The sequence below is a fragment of the Onychomys torridus genome, chromosome 5, assembly GCF_903995425.1.
Source record: "Onychomys torridus chromosome 5, mOncTor1.1, whole genome shotgun sequence".
Classification (NCBI taxonomy): Eukaryota; Metazoa; Chordata; class Mammalia; order Rodentia; family Cricetidae; genus Onychomys; species Onychomys torridus.
This window is the reverse complement of record NC_050447.1, coordinates 131,026,499-131,051,741: the sequence shown is the minus strand read 5'-3', so window position 1 is coordinate 131,051,741 and position 25,243 is coordinate 131,026,499. Positions and strand designations below refer to the sequence as shown.

General features: G+C 48.3%; 1 protein-coding gene across 1 annotated transcript in view; it reads left to right on the top strand.

The window, feature by feature from the left end:
* Positions 1-14,444, top strand: part of Klhl3 (kelch like family member 3) — an 82,060-nt gene extending 67,616 nt beyond the window's left edge. Inside the window, exons 9-12 of the mRNA XM_036189219.1 lie at positions 2,433-2,561; positions 6,078-6,218; positions 8,135-8,278; positions 14,116-14,444. Coding sequence (XP_036045112.1) covers positions 2,433-2,561; positions 6,078-6,218; positions 8,135-8,278; positions 14,116-14,144 — 443 coding nt within the window. The 3' untranslated portion in view covers positions 14,145-14,444. The remainder of the gene's footprint in view (positions 1-2,432; positions 2,562-6,077; positions 6,219-8,134; positions 8,279-14,115) is intronic.
* Positions 14,445-25,243: the final 10,799 nt, after the last annotated feature.

Here is a 25,243-nt window from a genome sequence, read left to right as displayed (position 1 = left end):
GACAAAAATTGACCAGCGTAGATGGTGACAGTCTCTTTTCTCAGCACATCTCAACCTCTACCACTGCCATTAGTTTGAAATTTTCACTGAAAGGCATATTATCCCGGTGTAGTTGAACACATCATCTCAGTGAGGCCAGGACCCTGTCCCTGTACCAGGATAAACTGTTTCTCAAGGTCTTACCCTCTTGGTGGGACAGAAACTGATTTGCCAGTCAGATCCAAGAGCTTTGTCCCGTCACATTCTCTTTTCCCTCCTTGCTCCTTAGCCAAGAACAAACGGGAGGCCAGGACTTCCAGATAGCAGGCCCTCACCAACACCCTCCAGGAGAGACCTTGAGTGGCCATTTGCTTTAGCTGATACAAGGTTGACAGGGTTAGAGGAGGTGCCTTGACAGTGGAGATTTAAAATACTGCCAGGGACAAGGGCTTTTGCCAGCGTGCCTGCCTGCAGAAACACAGCCAAACAGCTTGCCCTGTGGGTGTAGGGAGAGCTGGGAGTCTGCTTCTCTCTGTCCTCCTGCACCTGAAGCTCTAAGGGCTGTGGACTGCCTCAGGACAGCAGAGAGTTACTAAGAATGCAGGGGAGGAGCTGGAGTGGACTGTGCTTCACAATGGCTTGAAGGTGCAGCTTTCCGCACTGGTTCATTCTCCTCTGCCTCATCTACCAAGATTATGCAGTCTGAAAGACCCTTAAGAATGGCAGGATAATTTGCTGCTTGCGGCCTGGAAGAGTCACTCATGAGAACAAGGTCCAGCGGGAGCTGGAGTGTAGACGGAAGTGCCTGACAGAGTGGAGAGTGTGTCACAGAGATGGGACCACCTGAGCCAGCACACAGTGTTAGTGACTTGCACTCAGGGAGAGGTTACTCATTAGATTTTTCTGTGAACTTTGACTTTGCGAGGGAGGAGCTGTGATGAGGTCTTTTTGAAAAATGTTGATTGAAAAGACTGAGAGGAAAACACAGTAGAGTAGGATTATTGGATCAGTCGCCCTGATGGTACGGTGTTTGGGCAGGGGAAGCTAAAACACAATCATGGGTTTTTGTATCTTAGCTGCACCCTCCGTATTAGGGACTCATATAATGGCCCCAAATCCTTGACGAAGTAATTCTGCCGAATAGGTTTGCCCATGTCTGAGTTTATTAGCCTGAAGTTAGTGTCAGTTTAGCCTGCTGCTAGTGTAATGGTGTCCGGTAGACCTGATGTCCATAGGCAAAGTAGGGCCTCTCTCCCTGTCCCCACAGAAGAGACATCCTATTGTATCTTAAGACTATAAATGTTAAGCCCCAGATGTTTGATCTCTTGTTCTCACATAGGTCAGATTTCCCCCCCCCCCCTTTTTTTTTTTTTTTGGTTTTTTGAGACAGGGTTTCTCTGTGTAGCTTTGCGTCTTTCCTGGAACTCACTCTGTAGACCAGGCTGGCCTCGAACTCACAGAGATCCACCTGGCTCTACCTCCCAAGTGCTGGGATTAAAGGCGTGCGCCACCACCGCCTGGCATGGCTTTCTTTTTTTCTTTTTCTTTATTTCTTTTATTTTTTTTAGCTGAGGATCGAACCCAGGGCTTTGCGCTTGCTAGGCAAGTGCTCTGCCACTGAGCTAAATCCCCAACCCCAGATTTCCCCTTTCTTGTTTGCACCTCACTCCCAGCTTCCAGCCCCAGTTGGGGATGGCTCCCACAGGAGCTTAATGTTATTTTTATTTGAAAATAGTTGTTAAGGGTTGGAGGGATGGCTCAGCAGTTAAAAGTGCTGGCCGATCTTCCAGAGGACCCGGGTTCAATTCCTAGCACCCACACGGCAGCTCACAACTGTCTGTAACTCCAGTTCCAGGGGATCTGGCACCCTCACAGACATACATGCAGGCAAAAGTCCACGTAAAAATAGTTGATAATTCTTCAGGGTTCTGATACAGCTCACAGCACAAAGGTAATCTGCAGAAAAATTCCAGCTGCCTCACTTAGAGTGTGCACAGAACACTTCATTTACCTGCTCTACCAGCCAGAGTTTTGGGAGGAGTGACTAGGGCAAGGCTCAGGCTCTCACTAAAGAATATTCTTCCATATTCTTCTCACTTGTCATTGTGAACCCAGAGCCAGAAAGCTGGGTGTGTGATTGCCTTGCACCTCCCAGTGATGCGTGTTTTAATCTAGTTCTCCAAGCAACATTACTTGGAACCTCAGTGATGCCAGGCTGGTGTTCTATGTCAGGTACCTGGGGCCTTTTTAGAAAGAGCTTCCGCTGGCTTCAGAGCAGACAGAAGACAGAAATGCAAAGGGAGACATGTCCTGTGCTTGGAGACTGAGCTGGGTCCACCCAGAACTCGGAATGAGGCAAAGGTGCCTCAGTGGGCTAATAATGGAGCGTCAGCCAAGCTGCTGTTCCTTGTCATGGTCCCTGGCACCACCCTTAGTCACTTTGTCTATTCCAGGGAAGCTGTATGCTGTTGGGGGTTACGACGGGGCTTCCAGGCAGTGCCTGAGCACTGTGGAGCAGTACAACCCAGCCACCAATGAGTGGACATATGTGGCAGACATGAGCACCCGACGCAGTGGCGCTGGTATGTGAGAGCCTTGGGGTACAGGATAGCCTTGGGGCACAGGAGAGCCTTGGGGCACAGGAGAGCCTTGGGGCACAGGAGAGCCTTGGGGTACAGGATAGCCTTGGGGTACAGGGGAGCCTTGGGGCACAGGAGAGCCTTGGGGTACAAGCTGTATCTGCACTCCTCATGGCGGAGACTAGAGACAAACAACTGAACTGTACCTTATTTTCCCCTCCCCCCTCCCCCCGCCACCCTTTCCTGTCGGTGTCAGTAACCCCACCACGTCTACGGTTCTGCTCACACAAGGATCTGCCTTTTCCCTGGATTCCTTGCTCAGTGCAGAAGGGTTGTTGTCTCCTATGTCATTCTGTTACTGCTGTCTCTTGTTCTATGGCCCAGGCAGGCGTTGATCTCACCAACAGCCCAGGCCACACCAGGACATTCCTTCGGTTTGTACATGGGCCTACATCTCTGGAAGGTACAGGCCCACTATGTGCCAGAATACAGATACTCTCCCTTCCTTCCTCTGAATCTCACTGTGCCACCAGGCTGACTTCAAACTCAAACCCCCTGCTTTAGCCTCTGCATGCTGGGATTGCAGGAGTGCCTGGCCAGGGCCTCCATCCACTTTCCCCTCACCTCGGCCCTAAAAGGCTTACTGATCCTGATTCGACTTCAGAGGTGGGTCACTTTGCCCAACCTTACAGAATTAGAAACTTGCAGAGGTAGAATTCTCTTTCCAGGTGAGGCTTTTTAGACCTCAAATCATGAGCCCCATTCCTGTGTGGAGGATGGGCTGTTGCTGTGGTTCTAGCTGTTGAGCCCAGCTGGCCTGCCTGCAGCTGGTGCCTTGGGAGTTAAAAGCCAGCACCACAGTGTTTATGGCTGGAGATAAGCCCAGGTCTCTTATCCCCACTTTTCTTTGTTCCTCTGCAACATGATGATGAGAAATTGACCCCCCAAATGGCTTTCTATTTCTGTTGTGTGGGGAAGTCCAGGCACTTAGGAGCTGCCACAACAGCCCCTTCCTGCCCCCTTTGTCTCCACCATCCCAGGAGCCCATGGTCTCAGGGAGCAAACAGAGGCCTTGGCCACAGTTCCTGGGGCTCCTGGTGACTGATCTGATTCTCAGTTTGGGGCTGGTGGGAAGGGCCTATGATTCCTGAGAAGTGAAACCGTAGAGTTACATGTGTTCATTTTCTCTCCTCTGCCCCCATCTACTTTTGGAGACTGGATTATGACCTCACATACCTACATCCTTAACTTTTTATAATTTTAATTTTTTTTTAAAGAGAAGTTTTATGTACACATGGATGGGCTGTGAAGTTGAAAGTGTGCACAATTCCATTTCAGAAGTGTGTGTTTGGAGTTCTTTTGGGGATCAGTCTCTGCTAATCCTTGGCCTCCCATGAATGCCTTGAAGTCAAGAAACCTGGCCTTTAGAGCTGAGTGTGCTTGACCTCATCATGTCAACTTAGGCAACCCCCTCCCCCATATTTGGCATTTGATACCTCAGCTGTGCAATATATGGGCTGCCCACACACTCAAAGGACCAGTTCCATCCATAAATCCTGTGATTCCTCCCCGTCCTGATCATTTAGTAATCATAGCTTCTAGCACCTTCTTTATACCTCCTAAAAATCCGTATGGTGACTTGGGTCATGACAGCGAGTGCTAAAAGCCTATGTATATAGGGAGTGGCCCGACACAGTGCATGGAGGCAACCCATGGTGAAGCCAGGGACAGCCAGACACAGTGTATGGAGGCAACCCATGGTGAAGCCAGGGACAGCCAGACACAGTGTATGGAGGCAACCCATGGTGAAGCCAGGGACAGCCAGACACAGTGCATGGAGGCAACTCACAGTTGAGCCAGGGTCTCCAGTCCCTGGAACTTCAGGCATGCTTGTGGTGATGCCTGTGCTCACCAGTTGTTCAGAAGGTGGTTAGGGTGGATGTCACCTGGCCCAACCTTGACTAGAGGCCCCAGATGATGTTGTTAACTGCTGCTTATGTTTCTGGAAGGCCCGGTGACCTTGGCTTGGGATGTGCTTTGTGTTCAGATTGCTATGGAACCCTGTCCTTGGAGCCCTTTCTCCAAAGCTTTGCTCTGCTAAGAGTTGGGGAATGTTTCATCTCTAGGGCTACTAGCCCATGCGCTCATCATAGTGGGTTCCTGGGAGAGCCAAGGACCTAGAGACCAAAGGCTCTGTGTTCCAGCTGCCTAAGTCCCAGTGTGGCTCTACATGGGTGTCGAAGAGCAGGCTGCCAAGGGATGAGGGCGGTGGAAGAGTTTCTGGGGCATGCCTGGGTGACTGCTGGCTCCCTCAGCAGTGGCTAGCATGAGCAGAGGGATGGACATGGTGGTGGAAAGGAGGCCATCTCAGGATCCCAGAGGTGTCAACTCCTGATGACCCTGGAGGAAGGGAAGGGTGAAGCAGCTTGGAGCCTGCAGTTTCTGAATCTCACAACCTGACGCCAGCCATTGCTGGGCCAGCAGTGCCATCTGCTGCTAGTTTTGGGAAACTTCTAGGAACCACTAGCTAACCTGCATAAATAACTACTGGCTGAATTTCACATCTTGTCATTTAGATCTGCTGAGAGCCTAGCAGCAGCAGCCTTGAGAACAGGCCAGGGTAAGACATAAGCAGTTCTTGACCTTATCTGTAGCCTCCAGATCCAGCCCCTGGACCTACACATGGCTGCACATCCTGTTCACCAACACCCCTTTTTGGGTTTCTGACCAGTGTCTCTGGGACTAAGGCCCTGTCTTTCCAGAAAGTTCTCAGCAGAAGGGGTGTAGCCTGTCCACAGAAGGGAACCACTGAATCATTCCAACTCCCTCCCTCCATGAATGGGAGAGAGAGGGTCACCCAGAGGGGACGTGAGAGAGGCAGGTCTAGACGTCCTAGCTTGCAGGTCAGTGCCACTTCCCTCCCTTATGGCCTAGATCTCTCTGTCTCACAGCAAAGGACTGCTTGTCTTGGGCAGCTCCCCCCCTGGAGAGGTTTTATGCCTTCTCCCATCAAGGAGAAGAGGGCCTGAAGGAACAGGCTGGCAGGGATGTCTCCCCAGTGGTGATCTGAGCAACCCTGCTCTGTGGCTGTTTACACAATGGATACAAGGCTGAATACTAAGATATTGAAGGAAAACAAGGCAGTGTGGATAGACAAGAGGGAAATGGGTATCATTTTACGCTTGAGAATTAGCCACTTTTCACATTTTTGTGGATTTGACTCTTTTACCCTTTGTTACCCCCGGTATATATGTCTACACACAAACATATTTTCATCATAAAGCCAAAAATGGGATCATGTTGGCTTTGTATCTCAGTGTTTCCAGGCTGTCTGCCTTACGAGGAGCCGGGAAGGGTATCATGTATTTGTCTTACAGATAAGGAGATTGAGGTCCAGGGAGACAGAACTTGCTCCCCAAGTCACCCTGCTGGTGATGGCTATCCAGGGCTGGACACCAGGCCTCTTGGTTTCTAGTTCTTCCAGTGGGCCTGAGGCTGGGACACTGCTCTGCCTTTCAGGGGTTGGGGTGCTCAGCGGACAGCTGTATGCCACAGGAGGACACGATGGACCCTTGGTGAGGAAGAGTGTGGAGGTTTATGATCCTGGGACAAACTCCTGGAAGCAGGTGGCTGACATGAACATGTGCCGGCGCAACGCAGGTAATGTGACTGCTCTCCCACAGCCAGAGTATGGAGCTGAGCTTGTATCCTGAATGTAAGAGTGGCCGTTTGTTTTGTAGGCTCTGAGTTAGGGGAAGGGAGAATCTGGACCCCAAAAACTGGCCCTAGGACCCTCCCCCCACTGCCAACACATACACATTGAGACTCAGAGGAGTCCCCTCTCCAGTGGAGGTTGATGCCAAGATTCACCAGTGCCCCTGCCTGATGGCTAGGCTGGTAGTCATGTACAGAGCTGTGATCACTTGAGCCCGACAGCAGTGCCGTATTGTGTTTTCTCTGCCAATAGCAGGCTGAAAGGTCTTCATATTTCCCAAGGTCCAAGTTCCTTCCCAGCAGGGGAGCCTACCTGATTCTCCAGTGTCACCTCATCCTTTATTGTCTCCTTTGAATTCCCTGTCCCCACGTCCCTTTGCTCTCTGAATCCTTCCTATAGGAACAGCCTGTCCCAGGGTACTCAGGGGCACGTGTCCTGGGGCCTGACACCCAGCCAGGCTGTTTCCTTCCTTGACTTTGAGTTGTACCCTGCACTGTTGACCTTGCTTTGTGCTTCTTTGCTCTGGGAACAGGTAGGTTGGCCTCCCCCACCTTCCCAGGCTGGGCTGACTGAAAGGCGCTGCCAGATAGACTTCCTTCCTTCATTCTCATATTACCTGTTTGCTAAACTCTCTGTGGCTGAATTGTTGGAAGCATAAACAGAGGGGCGTTACTAATTGGCTTGCTGCCTGAGCCTGCTGAGATGCACGCCTGGCATTTGGCCTTCAGCCACATGAACAAGAAATTACAGAGTCTGTAAGGCAGCTAAGTCTGCCTGCAGTCTATGAATTAAGTTATAGACATGGACGTATATACACATTCACATATAGATATTATGTCTTTAATAACGGATGGATCTTACCATAGCCTGTTTTGAAACTTGCTTTTCCATTCTTCATCAAGTCATTACAGCACTAAACGTATCTTCATGCTTTTGCTTAACATGGCTATATCATAATTTACCCAGTTCATTATTGAATACTTCATTTATCCCATCTTTTATATGCTACTAGTAAAGCTGTAGTTATTATAAATGATCCTCATAGTTAAGTCAATGTACACATTTAAAATGATTTCTCTAGAAGAAAAGGCCAAAAGTAGAATCTTGAGGCAGAGGAAGGACCTGTGCTTTTATGTACATGTACACTTATGTGCATCCAGGCAGGCAGGAGGCACGTTTTATGCACTCACCAGTACTGACAGTCTCTGTAATTAGCATTGCTAGTTACTACTTTTAAAAGCATCACCAATAAACTTGAGTTTATAAAAAAAAAAAAAAAACTCAAACAAACCAAACACTATCTACTGGACTATGAGTTTTAAGGTCTTGAATAAGAATTACATTTCCCCGCCCTTCCGTCCAGCTTCATGAGACCATGCCACCAAACAAGCTCACCCTGAGATAAGAACGAGAAAAGAGCCCCAACCCAGGTTGAATTCAGATGCTTGTCTTAAGAGGGAGTTACAGGCACAGCCATTAGCAGCATATAGGATGAACATAACATACAGGGAATGTTCCCACAGGGAGACCTGTGACATCTCGCTATAATGTTCCCACAGGGAGAACCCATAATGCCCTCTCTGTAATGCGGCAGTGGGAGTGGGGCACAGCAGGAACATCTGTAGGACTATATAATAATAAAAGCTCCCTGGTGAGAGAAGCAGCCTTACTAGAAAGGGGACCCTCAGAGCCCTGTGGCTGTGTACAGCATGCTCCTCCACTGAGTTGACTCAGACCCCAGAGTGCCATCTCTGTTGTGCCACAGAAACTGGGGAGAAGAGTCTCCAGGACATGGGCATCAGCCCATGGGTCCTGGTTTCTGATACTCCCATTGATCCTGTGACTTCTGCTTGATTTCCAGGGGTCTGTGCAGTGAATGGACTCCTATATGTGGTTGGAGGGGATGATGGATCCTGCAACCTGGCTTCAGTAGAGTACTACAACCCAGTCACTGACAAATGGACGCTGCTGCCAACCAACATGAGCACTGGGAGGAGCTATGCAGGTCAGTGGGTCCCGCTCCAGGTTCCAGCACAGCAAGGGCAAGACCAGAGAGAGGGGCTGAGCTGAATGCCTCCTGCAGCATCGCAGCAATTGTATTTTTTCTGTGTGCCCATGGTGGGTGCTGAAAGCTGGCACTTCCCTGTGAACTTGAATGTAGCTTCGTGGAATACTTAAATGTAGTGTTCCAGGGGGTCACTTTCCACTGACCTGAGCTGTGACTGCCTTGGCCATTCCTGGTTCACTTTGTGTAGGTGGGAGAGCATAGTTCTTGCTCATTAGAAGTTAGGTTGAGGGGCTGGAGAGATGGCTTAGTGGTTAAGAGCACTGACTGCTCTTCCAGAGGACCTGGGTTCAATTCCCAGCACTCACATGGCAGCTCACAACTGTCTGTAACTCCAGTTCCAGGGCACCCTCACACAGACATACACACAGGCAAAACACCAATGTGTGTAAAATAAAAATAAATCAATTGGGAAGATAAGACCTACCTGCATAGATAGAAAACACCACATACTTACATAAGATTAACATGAGTTGTGAATGGGGTGCTTCAGGACAGAACAGCTGTAAGAATGGTCGACAGGGACCTGTTCTCAGGGGATGGGCTCTGTTGGATTCTGGGTCACAAATTCATACATAAATTGTTTTTCTTTGTGTAATTTTTATGTTGGGTAGTTTCTCGTTGTTGTGACAAGTTCCTGAGAGGAATTATGTAAGTATGTGTGTGTGGGGGGGGGCGGGGAGTAGGGTGTGTGTGTGGTGTATGTGGTGTGTGTGTGTGTGTGTGTGTGTGTGTGTGTGTATAGAGTGTGTGTAGGGGGTGGTGTGTGTGTGTGGTGTGTGTGTGGTGTGTGTGTGTGTATGTATGTGTATAGAGTGTATGTATGTGTATAGAGTGTGTGTATGTGTATAGAGTGTGTGTAGGGGGTGGGGTGTGTGTAGAGTGTGTGTAGAGGGTGGGGTGTGTGTGGGAGGGATTGGGGGAAAAGGGTTTTTTTTTGGTCTCACACTGTCAGGAATTTCAGTCTGCTATCTCTTGGCTCCTTTGTTTATGATGGTTGTGAGGCAACATGTAGAGATGATATGTGGGATAATGGGACTTCCAGTCTCCTAGTAGTTAGGCAGCAGAGGGTTGGGAGAGGGTCAGGGTTAAGAGCACTTCAGTGGCATACCTCCTGTGACTCGCTCCCCTCACCTCCTAAAGTTTCTAGCATCTCCCACAGTATCATGACCAGCTCAGTTCCAAACCTTTAACACATGGGCTCATAGGAGCTGTTTTATATTGCATCTCGAACCTCTCCTTGAGCTGTGAGCCAGCATAGTAGGTACAGTGTGTACATTCCCTTTCATCTTCTCAACAGCCCTCAGGCTGAGTGGGACTGCATCCTTGATTTTGCAGCTGAGTTTTGGAGACTATAAGCAATCACCAAAGGTCAGCCACATGGCTAATAAGCATGCACCAAAGTCAGAGTTCAAATGTAGATCAGACTTCTACCTAAGCCATGCCCCCTCTACTGTCCCCGCTCAAGGCTGAGTAAAGGGGCTGGGGGAGTAATGGGTAGGCTGGGGGTAATAAGTAGACTGGGGGGGTGATGGGTAGACTGGGGGGTAATGGGTAGGCTGGGGGTAATGAGTAGACTGGGGGGCGATGGGTAGACTAGGGGGTAATGGGTAGGCTGGGGGGTAATGAGTAGACTGGGGGGGTGATGGGTAGACTGGGGGTGATGGGTAGACTGGGGGTGATGGGTAGGCTGGGGGTAATGAGTAGACTGGGGGGTGATGGGTAGACTGGGGAGTAATGGGTATGCTGGGGGTAATGAGTAGACTGGGGGGGTGATGGGTAGACTGGGGAGTAATGGGTAGGCTGGGGGTAATGAGTAGACTGGGGGGGCGATGGGTAGACTAGGGGTAATGGGTAGGCTGGGGGGTAATGAGTAGACTGGGGGGGTGATGGGTAGACTGGGGGTGATGGGTAGACTGGGGGTGATGGGTAGGCTGGGGGTAATGAGTAGACTGGGGGGCGATGGGTAGACTAGGGGGTAATGGGTAGGCTGGGGGTAATGAGTAGACTGGGGGGGTGATGGGTAGACTAGGGGGTAATGGGTAGACTGGGGGGTGATGGGTAGACTAGGGGGTAATGGATAGACTGGGGGGGTGATGGGTAGACTGGGGGTGATGGGTAGACTGGGGGGGTAATTGGTAGACTGGCGGGTGATGGGTAGACTGGGGGGTGATGGGTAGACTGGGGGGTGATGGGTAGCCTGGGGTGTAATGGATAGACTGAGGGGTGATGGGTAGACTGGGGATGATGGGTAGACTGGGGGTTATAGGTAGACTGGGGGTGATGGGTAGACTGGGGGGTGATGGGTAGACTGGGGGGTGATGGGTAGACTGGGGGGTGATGGGTAGCCTGGGGTGTAATGGGTAGACTGGGGGGTGATAGGTAGACTGGGGGTTGAGGGTAGACTGGGGGTAATGGGTAGACTGGGGGTGATGGGTAGGCTGGGTAGACTGGGGGTGATGGGTAGACTGGGGGTGATGGGTAGACTGGGGTGATGGGTAGACTGGGGGTGATGGGTAGACTAGGGGTGATGGGTAGACTGGGGGTGATGGGTAGACTGGAGGTGATGGGTAGACTGGTGCAGAGGCTATTTCTTGTAGGGGGTGATGCCAAGTTCAGTGCAGTGCAGGACCAAGAGTTGATGTTGGTCAGCACTCCTCTGAAGAGGAGAAACACAAGCCCAGCTTCTTATGTCTGACCTAAACATTTCGATATGTGTGGACTAAATGTTTACTAAATGTGCCATCCATTATCCCAAGTATTTAAAAATCATTATCTCATGTCACGTACACCTTGGCTCCAATGTTTCTCTTACTCCCATTTCCCAGGAGAAAGGTCATCTGTCAGCTACTCCATCTTGTTCAGGTTTCAGGATGGATGATTGTGTTGTGCGGGTGCCAAGGACTCCAAGTCACCTTCTTTCCCCATTGCAAAGTGTTTCTTTCTCTTCCTCTCCTGTAAGCCTTTCTCACCCTGTGTCATTTGCCTTCATGAAGACATTGGAAGCATTTTGACCCAGAACAACTCTGTTCTAACAAAAATCAGTACCTTCTTTCTGAAGCTGCAGAGCAAGAACAAGGCATTTTGTAGGATGAGACAGTGGGTGGGAGCCTCTGGCTCCACCTCTGTGTCAGAGAGTGGGTGGGCTGAGTAGAGTCCATTAGGATTTCACATATGTGCTGAATATTTCAAAGCCTCTTTTCACTGTCTGCCCACTCAGAACTGGTGGGAAGGAGACAATCAATCAGGCCATTTTGAACTCAGACTAACTGACCAAGTGAGTATGTTATCTCAGAATCTAGGGAATGGATCTGACATGCAAAGATTTAAGGCCAACATGACTTCTCAGGGCATTGCTTATACTAGCACACACCTCCCCCCTCGAAAATGATAATACTTGAGGATTGACATTAGAGAAATAATTAAATATTCTATGGAATGTTTATTCAGTGGGTATTTTTCTATCTTTTCAAATATTAAAAATAGATTTTTTATATAGCATATTCTGATTATGATTTCCTCCCCAACTCCTCCCAGCTCCTCCCCACCTTGTCTGTTTTTAATGTCTGGAGAAAATGCTGGGTTAAAGGCAGACTGCAGTTGTGTGTGGCCAGTGAGCCGAGGGCTCTGGGTCTACATGAGCAGAGAGGGAGTTTGCAGAACTATTACTTCTCAAAGTGGATGTTGCAGTCTCAGATCTGCGGCTAGCTCTGGGTCTCTGGGCTAGGCATTCAGTCTGACCTCCATTGTCTCAGTTGAAAAATGGGGATAAAATTAGATTGGGCCTCTGAGGGCTTTTAAGAGAGTGAAACGTGATACAATGTGTATAGTTTGCAGCATGGTGCCTGCCTGGTGTGAGTCAGCATGAGCTAACTCATTCTGATTATTATTAGAAGCTGGAAAGTACTAAAAGATGATGGTTGTTCTCTTTGAAGGGATAAAAGGTTCCTCCTTTGTATTCTTCTGCATTTTCCATAATGAGAGCATATTACTTTTCTAACAAGAAAGGCTTATATAAAAACACTACATGAAAACACTACAAGAGCCTGCTTTGAACAAGTGTTCCTTAGGAAGAGAGGCATCTATAGTACAGGGAAGGCTGCTGAGGCCAGGAGGTACTGTCTGGTCTGGAGTCCAGCCTTGCTTGCCTTCAGGCTCTTCTGTCTGTGCTTTTAGCCAGGAACCAACAGGGAGTGGATGTCTTAAGCAAAATGTCTCTGATGGAGTCTCCTCCTTTCCTTGCGTTGCATTTCCTGAACCTCATCTTCAGTTAGAATGTTTTATAGCTCTAGTAATATGTTAAGATAAATCTCCAAGCCAGGCATGGTGGCGCACACCCTAACCCCAGCACTCAGGGGGCAGAGGCAGGCAGAACTCTGAGTTTGAGGCCAGCCTCGTCTACAGAGTGAGTTCCAGGATAGCCAAGACTACACAGAGAAACCCTGTCTTGGACAACAAAACAACCCCCCCCCCCAAATAAAACCAACAAATAAATAAATAAATACATCTCTAGCAAACATGTTCACTTGTGGGCACTTTTTGAGTTAGGACTTATTAGCAGGTTCCAGAAACCTGCCTGGTACTGATTTCCACCAGGAAGAAGTTGTATGGTTCCAGGCAGAAAGAAGTGGACAAGCCGCCATCACAACACAGAAGGCTTGCCTTACAGTCTCATTGGCTAGGACTGGGCCACAGGGCATTTGGAAAGGCAGTCTAGCAGGCTGAGTCTGTCACTAGCTGGTGTCTACCGTTGAGAACAATGTGTAGAAAGGATGTTGACTTTCTCAGCCTCTAGTGTCTTCCATATAGTCTCAGTGGATTACAGTGAAACTTGGGTTACTACTGGTGGAAGTGTTAAGGCAACCCCATAGTTAAAAGGAGGTTTATTTGGGGGTTTTACTTATAAAAAGTAAAGGGATAGCTTACAGGTTCTGGGAGAGGTGAAGTGCAGTCCAGCGGTATTCTTTGGAGAACTCTGCTCGGTTACCATCCAACATGCAGGATCACTAGGAACCAAGAGAGTGGGCACATCCAGATCTCTGGTCTTAAGGGCTCCCATCCTGCCCCTGCCTCGGGGGCAGGCCATAAGGAGGCGTGACAGTGACTCCCACCTTCAGCTCCCCACTACAGGTTATAAATGGATGTTCAAAGTTAGAGCCTCAATACGGTTAAGATTTACTAAAGCAGCTTCACACAGTACATGTTTGGAATGTTTATCCAACTGGGAATTGAGCACTGGATGAGGACCTCTCAGTTCTATGACAACAAATCGTATGGGAAGTAGCCTGCAGATTTGACTAAACTCACTGAAAACCACAATACAGATTGCCTGTTGGCAAGGCTGAGGCTGGAGTTCTGTTTTTCTTCTTCCCGTGATGTTGGTGTACTGTTCATTCCAGGCATTCCAGTGACTTCTAAAAGTAGAAAAGTAGATATACATCAGACATCACTTCTCCAAAAACGACACAGATTTGGAGACAGATGCCTCCAGGTTCTCAGTGAGGAGTGTGGGGGTTGTTAAGCTGGATGCTGTGGTCAGGAAGAGAAGTGGGATGGGTCTCCTGGCATACACTGTTTGAGATCATGCTTGTGGATTCAAGTGTCCCACCAGGATGTGGCTGCTAGAGTGGAAACAGCCAGCTGCTAGCAGCGATAGTGTGTGGCCCTTTGGGATTCCACAGGCTGTGACAGGATGTCACAGATTCCTGGACCCTTGGGACTCTGGTTGACTTGGGAGAAGCCAAGATGGTAACTTCCTTTCCTTTCTTTCATGTTAGGTGTTGCTGTGATCCACAAATCCTCGTGACCCAGACTACCACTGCCAGGAGGCGGAGGGAGGATCGGGCACTGCCTGTGACCTGAGCATCGAGCAGCAGGACCATGACAACTGACGAGATTAGCTGGGGGGCTCTGGAGTGGTTCGAGAACCACCATCGTTGTCTTAGCAGACCAGCCTTGTCTCTCTCAGTGTGGACATTGATGATCCACCTTCTGCTCTGAGGTGCTTTGGTTTGTGCCCTAAACAGTAGGGTTCCTGACAGCCCCACAAAACTCCTTGAGCGTGTGTGTGTGTGTGTGTGTGTGTGTGTGTGTGTGTGTGTGTGTGTTGTGTTGTGTGTGTGTGTTTGTGTGTGTGTGTTTGTGTGTATGTGTTTGTGTGTGTGTGTGTGTATATGTGTGTGTGTGTGTGTGTGTATGTGTGTGTGTCTGTGTCTGTGTGTGCATGTGTGTGTGTCCATGCATGCATGCATTCGTGTTTGGCTGGGGCTGTGCAGGTATCTACTGGATTTCTTTACTACTGATCTTTTCATGATGCTAAAACACCTCCACATGTCTTCTGGACACGTCCCATGGGGGATATGTCCCATGGGGACCCTAGACTACTGAAGCTGCTGTCTTTTGGAGGACAAGGTAGAACTAACAAGAAGTGGCCCATCAGCCCTTCTGGGACCATGCCTTGACTACTGCAGCTGTGTGGAAGGACTGGGGCTTCCTCGAAGCTGCCCTGCATCCCTTGCACCTCTGGGGTACAGCTTCATCCAGCCACTGCCAGCCACTCCTCCTTGGCTGCACTCCAGGAAGATGAGAACTGTTTTGCCTTCACATCTTGGCCTCTAGTCTTTGATGTCATGGATTCCAGGTTTGGAGGATTTTGCGTCTTTTCAGCAGGGAAAACAAACTTTAGAGAAGCCCCTGGTAGAACACTGGAGAGAAATAGACAAGAAAAAACAAAACAAAACCCAGAAAAACCAAAGTGGTATGGATTTGTTCCCACCCACAGTGGTCTCAGAGAGGGACCCTGCTTCTGAGTGTTGGCAGGGCACCAACCCTATTTATTATGTGTGTTATGTAGGCTTACTCATTCATGGTATCCGTTCTCATGCAGTGGACAAGTAAAAGGTCACCCTGCACTAAACCCAGAGATAGGCTTGCCCCTGTGTCAGGTGGGGCCATATGTAACCCAGAGGGACATGAATGACTTCCAAGGACTATACTGGCTAGATCAGGCCATCGGCTCTTTGTGATGATGGCCAGGGCTGTTTGTATCTGTTTTCCCTTTCTCATGCTTTCCTCCTATTTCAGGGTCCATATGCTTTCCCCAGCCTCCCAAACACCCACTTTTTACTCTTCCCTTTGGGGAGGAGATGGTAGTGGGCCCTGGACTGGAGATATTCCTCAAAACCACCTGTATTTTAAAAATGAAAGCAACAGATCAAAACGATTAAGAATGTAACTTCCCGCACCTAGGGTGGTGTCTGGAGGTGTGTGGACGCGCACAAATTAAGGATTGGGGGATGTGTTTGCTGCACAAGCAAGACTTTGATTTCTAGCACTGATGTAAAGAATTCTGGGTACAGCAACATGCGCCCACAATCTCAAAGCTGGGAAGGCAGAGAAAGGCTGCTGCTTGAGGATTGGAGACAGCCAGCCTAGGCTAGCCACTGAGTCGCAGGTCCCAGGGAGAGTGCATCTCAAAACAAGTTGTGTGGCTCCTGAGAACCAACATTAAAGGCTGACCTCTGGTCTCTGTGCACACTCATCCTCCTTGCACACACAAAGAACCTCAAAGCCAAACTCTTCCTAAGCTAGCAAATTGCTTGTACTGGAATTTCAGCCCTTGGATGGGAAACTTTGTGCCTGGAGAGCAGTCTAACACCCAGTGGGTGGAGTTTCAGCCTCCCTGAAGTCAGACTCCATGTAGAGGAGACCATGGGGCTTTGTGAACTCTAATGCTGGACTTCTGATACAAGTAGGTTCTTCAAAGCACATCTGCAGGAGGTTGATGCCCCCTGTCCTCTGCACTTGGAAGCCCGGCTGCTCCCCAGCTAGGCAGCCACTGAGGATTACTGAGCCTTTAATGTGCACTCTTCGGAGAGTAATATCTTTCTTCCTATTGTTGAGCAGAAGTTAGGCACCGCAACACCCAGATGGTTAGTAGCCTTAGGAATAGTACGTAGCTAGAATAGCCAGCTTTGGGAGGTCCAGGAGAGATGTCTCTCAAGGGATGCAGACATTTTTTGGCAGATGCCCTGGTTCCAGCTGTGAGTAGGGAGAGCTGCTTGTGAAACTCTGCCTGGCCTTGGCAGGAAAGTGGGTAGGATGCAGCCAGATACCCTTCCCCCTCTCCAGGGAAGTCTGGGCACTTGTTTGAGGTGTGAGCAGTGAAGACAAGGTTGGGGACCAGAGTCTAAATTTAGTGCTGTTTGCATAAGCACTCCATTTCAGGTGAAAGGAAACCCCACCGTCTCCCCCACTCCCACCAAGAACCTAGACTTTTATACTTAGTGGTCAAGATGAGTCTCCTCTTGGAGGCCAGCTGTGGTTTCTGCTGGAGTTTTTGCTGTTGGTCCCATCTCCTGCCTCCCTTCCTGCAAAGCGTCAGTTTTGCAGGTGAAGTTGCTGAGGCTCCAACTCATTTCACCCTCGTGCATCCTTTCTCACGGGGACTAGAACACTGGTACGTCATCACCAAAAAGCCAATCTGCCCTAGCTGCCCACAGATACCACCCTGAGACCCATGTTACTCCATCATCAGGCACCAGGTAGAAATCTCCCCATGGTGGACACTTCAGACTCACTTTCAAGTCTGTGCTAATCACATGGTGGGTAAAGCCTCTGCCACCTGTCAGAGCGGCTGCCACCACTAGTGAACACGGCTGTGCCAGGGGCACATCAGAAATCTGACTGCAGTGAAAAAGTGGAATTGAGACCCAAAGTCAGAAGCAGCTTAGACACCATTTGGATGCTGATTCAGACAATGTAGAAGTCAGTTTCTGAATTCCAAAGTTACTTCTCCTAAGTACCCGATAGCTTCTCCATCTAAAAACATGGCAGTATTATGCAAATGAAGTGACCTCATTTTTCTGCTATGCAATAAGAATTCTTAATTCTATCTCATGACAAACCAGTTGCAATATCCCCTCAGATGCTTTTTTGAGCTGTCCTTCTTTGATATCTGTTGTGTAATGTTTGTATATTTCTGAGCCAGATCCTTTCAAGATTGCCTTTTTGTAAAATCGAAGCTACAGCTTTCAGGCTAAAGTTTCAATGCAGATATTTTTATAGACAATTTTTTTCATGATATTTGAATCGCTTCCTATTGTCCATGATGATGAAATACTATTCTGTATGTCACTCACCCTGACACAGTGCACACCTGTAGCTATCCTTTTTATGTTTCTTACCTCTCAGATGCCTGTAGCTCCAGGTTCCCAGTAATTTAGGGAGATTGTGGAATTCCAAGATACAGCCACGGGCTTTTCTTTTTAGCTATTAGGGACTAATGTTGAACTTGCCCATCTAGATCTCTCATCTCTTTGTGTTTATGAGTCTGCTTTCTGCAGGGCTGGGCCTGGGTTGGCCCACATAGTGGTGGTTCTCATCACCTGGCACTGAGCTTGCCCTCTGGCCTACCTTCCCTAGGCTGCCTGGGTCCTGCAGACCTTGTTCGTTCTCTACTCTCTCCTGGTTTTTGGAGGTTTCTAGTACTCAGGCCTCTGCAGCTGGGTCATGCCTCTTTGGGAAGCTTGCATTCTCTGCACTTAGGAAGAAGGGGGTCCCTCATGACTCCTGGGAGGAATGTGCTTTGCAGACACTCACAGAGTTTTTTTCCTGAGCTGTCTCTACTCCAGGCTCTGCTTTGTGCATTTATCTACCATAGGACCCTTGTTTCTCTTTTGGAAATCTTACTTTATTATTTTGGGGGCAGGTGCCATTTAAATTGCCTCTATGCTTTTTCCTGTTGCACCTGGTTGGGTCAAGTTGGGAGGCCGAGCAAACTCATTCAGTTGGACAGAGTATCCAAGGCTCTGATGCACAGAAGCAAGGAGGTCAGAGTGGTTTTAGGAGGTTTTTTCCTTTGTGTGTGTGTGTGTGTGTGTGTGTGTGTGTGTGTGTGTGTGTGTGTGGTGTTTGCACTACTTAGGCCCCTCATGTTCAGCTATATTGTTTATCATATGACGAAGCAGAAAATCCAGCAGCACTTCTACCAGATGGGGATGGAAGAGGCTTCTTCTGTGTGGGTAATCACAGCCTTAGAGGCCCTGTGCATGGGATTCAGTGACTCCTGGATGTAGCGGCAGCCTGGGCAGGAATGCATGGGTCTGTGGTATTTGCAGGAATAAGTTGACCCTGTGCTGTTCTTGCCTTTGGTTATAAGATTGTAAATTATTTCCCTCCTTTTTGGTGGTAATAAAGGACCCTTGTTGGACTTCTTGTTTAATTTGTATATGTTGTGTAAAATACTTTCTTTGAAAGAAATCTCAAGACACAGAGAGTATATATCTGTGTGGATGTTCTGGCCCTGTGCTTGACATGGGTCGTCACTGGATACCAGCACAGGTCCATGATCTGATCTGAATGTTTTCTGCATGGATGTCAGGGACCATATATATACATTTTGTAAAAGAACACTTGTCATATGATCAATACAGTGGGAGCTGAGAAACATTCCCCCAAATGTGTTATTTTAATAGGATCCCATTCCGGTTCCCCACACTATACAAGGCATTTTAATAAAAGCTGAGCTGCATAGACATTCTCGGACTTCACTTCACAGCATCTCTTATGTCTGTCTCAAGTATGGAAGGGGCAGACTCATCTCCACTCAGGATCAGATGGAAGTTTCTCTCTTCGGAACCTGCTGCACAAGGCTGTAATCCAGCTGATCCCTGCCATCTGGCCCCAGCACAGTGCAGGCCCACAGAGACTTTAGCAAGGCCCAATGGAGGTAGTCCTTCTAGAAGGGGTTACTGTGGAGAATGGCTAGGTAGTTGCTGGGATCTGGGCCTGGAGGGGATGGCGGCATTTGTGATGTCACTTGTGGAAACTAAGCTGTGTCCCAGGCATGTGGAGTGCTTAGCTTGGTGGCAATCTCTCAGAGCCATCTGGCTGCTGACATGGATATCCCTCTGGATAAAGACCATGCAGTCCTAGGTCCCTTCAGATTGTCAGGGGCTCTGTCTCATAAAAGGTAACAAATAGACATCCAGGGCCCAGCACTTACTTGGCACTTAGACAAAAATGTAGGGATGGACGCAAGGCAGCAAGCTGGACTCAGTGATGGCTGACTCTCTGCACAACGCCCCTCCCCCAGTTTCTGCTCTGGCCTCTCCTCTTTTATCCCATGAGGATGAGTGGAAGTTGAGAGTCATTGAGTCTTACCACAGCCCTTTGAGCCATGGGCAGGAACTTACGTCCCTCTGGGATAGAGGCCCAAACAGGTGAATGTGTTTGTCTGAAGGGGACTTGTAAGGGAGGGGTGGAGCAGACTCTCATAAGGGACACCAGACCCTTGAACCCTTGTCAGAGTTTGGGACTCAGTGTGAGGAGAGGCCCCAGGATGCCGTCGTTTTGAACATAATAGCAGCTAGAATTTATTGTACAGCCACTGTGTGCCACACCCACTTTGAAGAGACAGCTGACTGTGTATTATTCTGCTAATTCACATCACCACAAGGGTTAATTTTTAGACCCTTGAGAGGAGACCTAGGCTCTCCCAACCTCCTGAGGTTGCCTGCTGAGTTCTGTCAGGTGTTCCTCGGAGAAGGAGGTCATTAATGTCTGGACCTCAAAAACATCTCAAAACTCCCAGAGAGACTTTGATTTCTCCTCCATTGTTCCCAAATGGAAGGAAGTCCTGCCCAGGGCTTTGTTACTCCTAGGACTTCCCATACCCTCTCTGGCTTCTTGTTTATAAAAAGAGGTTCTCGTGTTCTGTCCTACAGACACCAAACAGAGAGAGAAAGACTTACACAGAGCCAGAGAGGAGCTACCACCCACCAGAAAGTATGGGTTGCTTTATTGATGCAGTGGATGATGAGTACTCAGTGTTCCCCAAGGCGCCTGTGCACAGTGTGTGTGTGTGTGTGTGTGTGTGTGTGTGTGTGTGTGTGATCAAGGCGCCTGTGCACAGTGTGTGTGTGTGTGTGTGTGTGTGTGTGTGTGTGATCAAGGCGCCTGTGCACAGTGTGTGTGTGTGTGTGTGTGTGTGTGTGTGTGTGTGTGTGATCAAGGCGCCTGTGCACAGTGTGTGTGTGTGTGTGTGTGTGTGTGTGTGTGTGTGTGATCAAGGCGCCTGCACACAGTGTTTATTCTTCATCATCGTCTCCTTTATGCAAATGGCACACAGGTTTGAGAGGCAAACACAGTTTGCTTGGATTCTCATAAGAGCCTTGATACCAAACAGGATTTTGCTTGGCTCTTCATGACAGCAGTCTAGTGGCTTAACTAAAGAGTGGGTTGTTTTGCTCGTAGAACCACAAGCCCAGGGGCTCAATTCTGGGGCTGGGACAGTTGCTCTACACTGCCATCACAACCCAGATCCTTTTGTTCATTTTTCCATGCTTAGCATGTTTCAGGATAGATGCCATATGGCTATTTTCATATCAGAAAACAGGCACAGAGAAGAGGTGGTCTGAGAGGTGGAAGGGCAGGGTCTATAACAGGAGATCTTCCCTGGAAATCCCCAGGGGACGAGCACAGAAAGCTCCCACTCCTGCACTATCACAGATGCAAGTGGGGCAGATGGTACACTTGGAGTTCAACTTGGGAAAGAGACAGAACTGGTATCAGGTGGGCCATTAGCACAGTCAACAGACCTGCTCTGTGGTTTCCTTTCCACCAGCCCTCTTGGACCTCACTGCCTTGGGCTCTGGTGTCCTCCCTGAAGGTGATTCTGTCTGGGTACTGAGTAAATCCTGGGCTCCTTGTCACTGAGTGAGAATGATGTTTGCTATGTACTTGGCTGAAGGGACACAGCACAGGTAAGGTGGGGTGGGAGGCTTCTCAGATCCTCAATTCCGCCATCTTGCTGGCTCTTCTTGGCATCAAGAGTGGATGTCCCTCTTGCAGGATAAATGAGAAACCCTGAGCAATGGAGACCTTTTGGGCCTGAGACTGGAGCTTTGAGACAGCTCATTTATCAGCAGTGGAAGTTTCCCTGAAGCACTGATTGAGGAGCTCTGTCAGCAACAAGATCTATGACCTTTATCTCAAGAATGACCCATCTGTGCAGCACCATAAATCTTTCTGAGTCACAACTGCAAAGTAGAGGTGGGTGAGGTTTGGTGTCGGCCTCTTGAAGGCAATTTTCTCCAGTTATTTGTCCTCTAGCCCTCCAGGACACCCTTGCATTTGATGGTAGCCCCTGATGGGCATCCTGTGCTGAACTAAACTGAAGACAGCCACAATAGAGACGTGGACAGCCTCTTTCCAGGGCACTGTCCCATGCCATTCTTATCAGATGAGGCTTTGTATCCAGGCAGGGAGCAGGGAGGGAGTAATATCCCAGTGAAGAGGTTGGGCTTTGCTTCTTACCATGCAGGGAGGGTGGTAGTAGCCGAAAGGTCTGGTATTGTAGTGATGTCCACATGACATTACAAATGCAGGTTCTCTGCCAGGCAGTGGTGGTGGTGGTGGTGGTGGTGCACGCCTTTAATCCCAGCACTTGGGAGGCAGAGGCAGGCAGATCTTGGTGAGTTCGAGACCAGCCTGGTCTACAAAGCAAGTTCCAGGAAAGGCACAAAAATACACAAAGAAACCCTGTCTCAAAACCCCCAAACAAAAACAAACAAACAAACAAACAAAAACAAATGCAGGTTCTCATTCTGGCTCACCAAGATGTCAATGTGACCCAGGTAGAAGGGTATTACACCCTAGGCAGACAGCTCAGCCCAGCATCAACCCAGGGGAGGGGGCCACACCAGAGAGTGCACAGCTCCCTTGAGGGCCTTCCCACAGTCCTAGGCCTTCCCACATCCATCTTCCTGTAGTGGCTTAGGTCTGAGATGAGGGGACAGAGGGCAAGGCTGAGGCCCCACAGGGGATTCCAAATGCATTTTCTAGCCACAGATCCATCACTTTAATGTAACCTGGCCTTCTCTTAGAATGATTAACTAAGGAACTCTCTGTCCTGGTGCTGGTGGCTGCTGCAGAGTCCTGATAAGAAAGCCCATAAAACCATCTCTAAGCAGCCACATGAGCCACACGTGTTCGGCTTGGTTTCTGGTGGCTCCTCATGACATCTTCTGCCTGGATCTACCTAGTTCTAAGGACTGGGAATGTGTTCGTGAAACAGCTGCTTCTGGGAAGACTACAGAGGTCTGGGGAGAGGCAATGGGGTGGCTGAAGGGATGGACCTTTGCTGCCGCACTTGCTATTTATCACGAGTGAGGTATCAAATGGCTCCAGATCTCTGCATGACTCCAGTGGAACCCTCCCCTTGGACATGGGAGACCCCGTGGAGAAAAGCAGTCTGCAGGTAGTTGGCTGCTGTCTCTGGGCTACTTGTATGATTTATATGTGCCATGAAGTACCTGCTCTGGAAATGTGGTATAAATGGCAGAGTCCATGTTGTCACGGGCTCAGGGGAGCTTCAGGGAAAATGCTGTAAATTATGAGTTGAAGCAGCATGATGAGATTGGGGAGGAAGGCAGTTTATGGGAACATGCAGGGTGTGTGCGCACCAGCGATGGTAATCTGTGTCCTCGGGAAGAAATGGGTGGAATTCTGAGTAGAGAGGAGGAAGGAACCACAAATACAAAGGCCCAGAGGCTAAAGAGATGTGAGAAATAAGAACTAGTCCAGCTTGCCTGAATCTTAAAGCATAAGAGGGATATGCAGAGAAATGAAGCCAGGAAAGGGTCATATGAAGGCAGGCTGTGAAACCAGAGGAAGAGGTCCCCTCTGACCTGAGGTCTGTGGGCACCAAGAGGGGCTGATGTTGAGTTCCCAAGAGCTTGTGTTAGTCAGGGGTCTTTAGAAGACCAGAACTGATAGAATCAGCTTACCGGCAGAGAAGGGTGCCATTACCAGGAGGAGTACCCTCCAGCAGCACGGGTTTGATGAGGATCCATCAGAGTCACAGAAGTAAGACCTTTTATCTGAGGGAGTAAGGGGAAAGACACACACTCTCTTGATGGTTTCCTTCTGACTTCTTTTTATCCTTCTCCTTACTTTTCCTCTAGGTCTTTCCTGGTGTTTTCCTTCTCTCATTCTTGATGTTTTCCTTCTCACTGTTTTTTCCCCTTACAGCTTATATACCCCAGCAAAATCTTTCAAGCATTATAAAAATTACAATATAGTTACATTCTATTTTTCAGGTGAATTATTATAGCAAACACAAGTAAAAAACAGCATGTTTTCCCTTACACAAGTAAACATTTTACATCTTCTAGGTGAAATACAAGTTGTCCCGAGAACCCACATACATTCATGTCCAAGCAACTTGTTATAGATTAACAGAGTGTAAGCAAGCAAGATATTTTTCTCAGCCAATTCTTTTACTGGCAGGCTGCATTTTTCAATTACAAAGAAAGGACAAATTATTTTATTATTTATCTCAAAAGGTAACATTATAAGAAATCTTAGAAGAATCACAAATCTAAACTTTTATATATGAAGAAGAACCAGGCAGCTTTACTTTAAATCTTTGGCATGCATACCCATCATCAACAGTTTTTATATGAGGAAGAGGAAGGCAGAAATGGGCACAAGGAATTAATCATCATCCCATCCTAGCAAGAAAGGCAGGTCAGCTAATGATAACTGGGCTGCTTTGTTTTTGATCCCTGGCCTTAATGAGTCCCTCACTCAGTTATGTGTCTTTCTATAAAACTTTAGATTGTCTTTCTTGGGTTTTTCATTTCAAAGCTACTTGACAAAAACATCTTAGTCTAATTTTAAGTTATTTTCAAAGCTTTTTTTCAGCTATGATGCACTCTGAAACCTGTGAACATCTCTCTCAACATAAGGTTAAGATAATTTAAGCTGTTTGGGCTAACTGAGACTCAGCTGTTTTTCTTAAACATTAACTGAAATCGGGGTCTATAAAGCTCTTCAATAGAAACTTGTGTGTTCTAGCTGTGTGATATTTCCTTGTTTTATTTTTAATCCTCTGCAGCCTCTGCTTCATCAGAGGGAGAGGCAACATTTTATCCCACCTTTACCTATGTTAATTTTTCCACTAAACTAACCTCTACCATAATCCCTTACTATATTTATTAAAACACTCAATCATCAAAATTCTATTCAAATTAACACTATTATTGTATAAGATCATTCCTTCAGTTTAGCACACAGCTTAGGAAGAAATCGTCTTCATAACAATCCCCAGGTAAAAATGCTCAGTAGAACAGGATATTTCCAAGAGATGATCACACTGCACTAGGGGCAGTGGGGATTTCTGCACGCCATTCACACCATGCCAGATAACAGAGGAAAATGGCAGCGGCAATCACGCAAAGACACAGCAGTAGCAAGAGACATTCTGGGGCCTAGGCTCTCAGGACCTTGCGTATCTGAGATTCACCCATTAGGTTTTGTTTCCTGGTGGGCTGCAGTCAGTTGCTGCCTGCTGCTCCTCTGACATGGCCATCTGCAGAGGGGTTTACCAGAGCGGCTTCCAGGCTGTGGTCCTGCTGGTCCTACAGTGGTGGTCTAAGAATCCAGTAGTTGTTCAATCCACAGGCCGGATGTCTCAGTTGGTCTTCAGTAGATGGCAGAATCCTGAGGAAGCAGGCTCTTGAGGAAGCAGGCTCTCATGCTAGTGAAGGAATGGATTTGTTAGCGAGAGTGAGAGCAAGCAGGCCAAGGGAGGAAGCTTCCTTCTTCCATGTCTTTCACATAGGCTGCCAGCAGGAAGTGTGGCCCAGAAATCTTCCTACCTCAAAAGATCCAGATTAGAAGTGGGTTTTAAAATAATTTAATTAAGAAAAAATCCTCACAGGTGTATCTGGCACTTGGGTTTTAGTTAATTCTAAAGGTAGTCAAGTTGATAACCAAGAACAGCCATCACAGAGCTCAACTCTCAGATCCAGGCCAAGGCTCCATGGAAGAGGGGAGAGGAGAGGCATGGCTGTAGCATGGCTGCAGAGAGGCCTCAGCTGTCCTTCAGGGAGCTGTGGA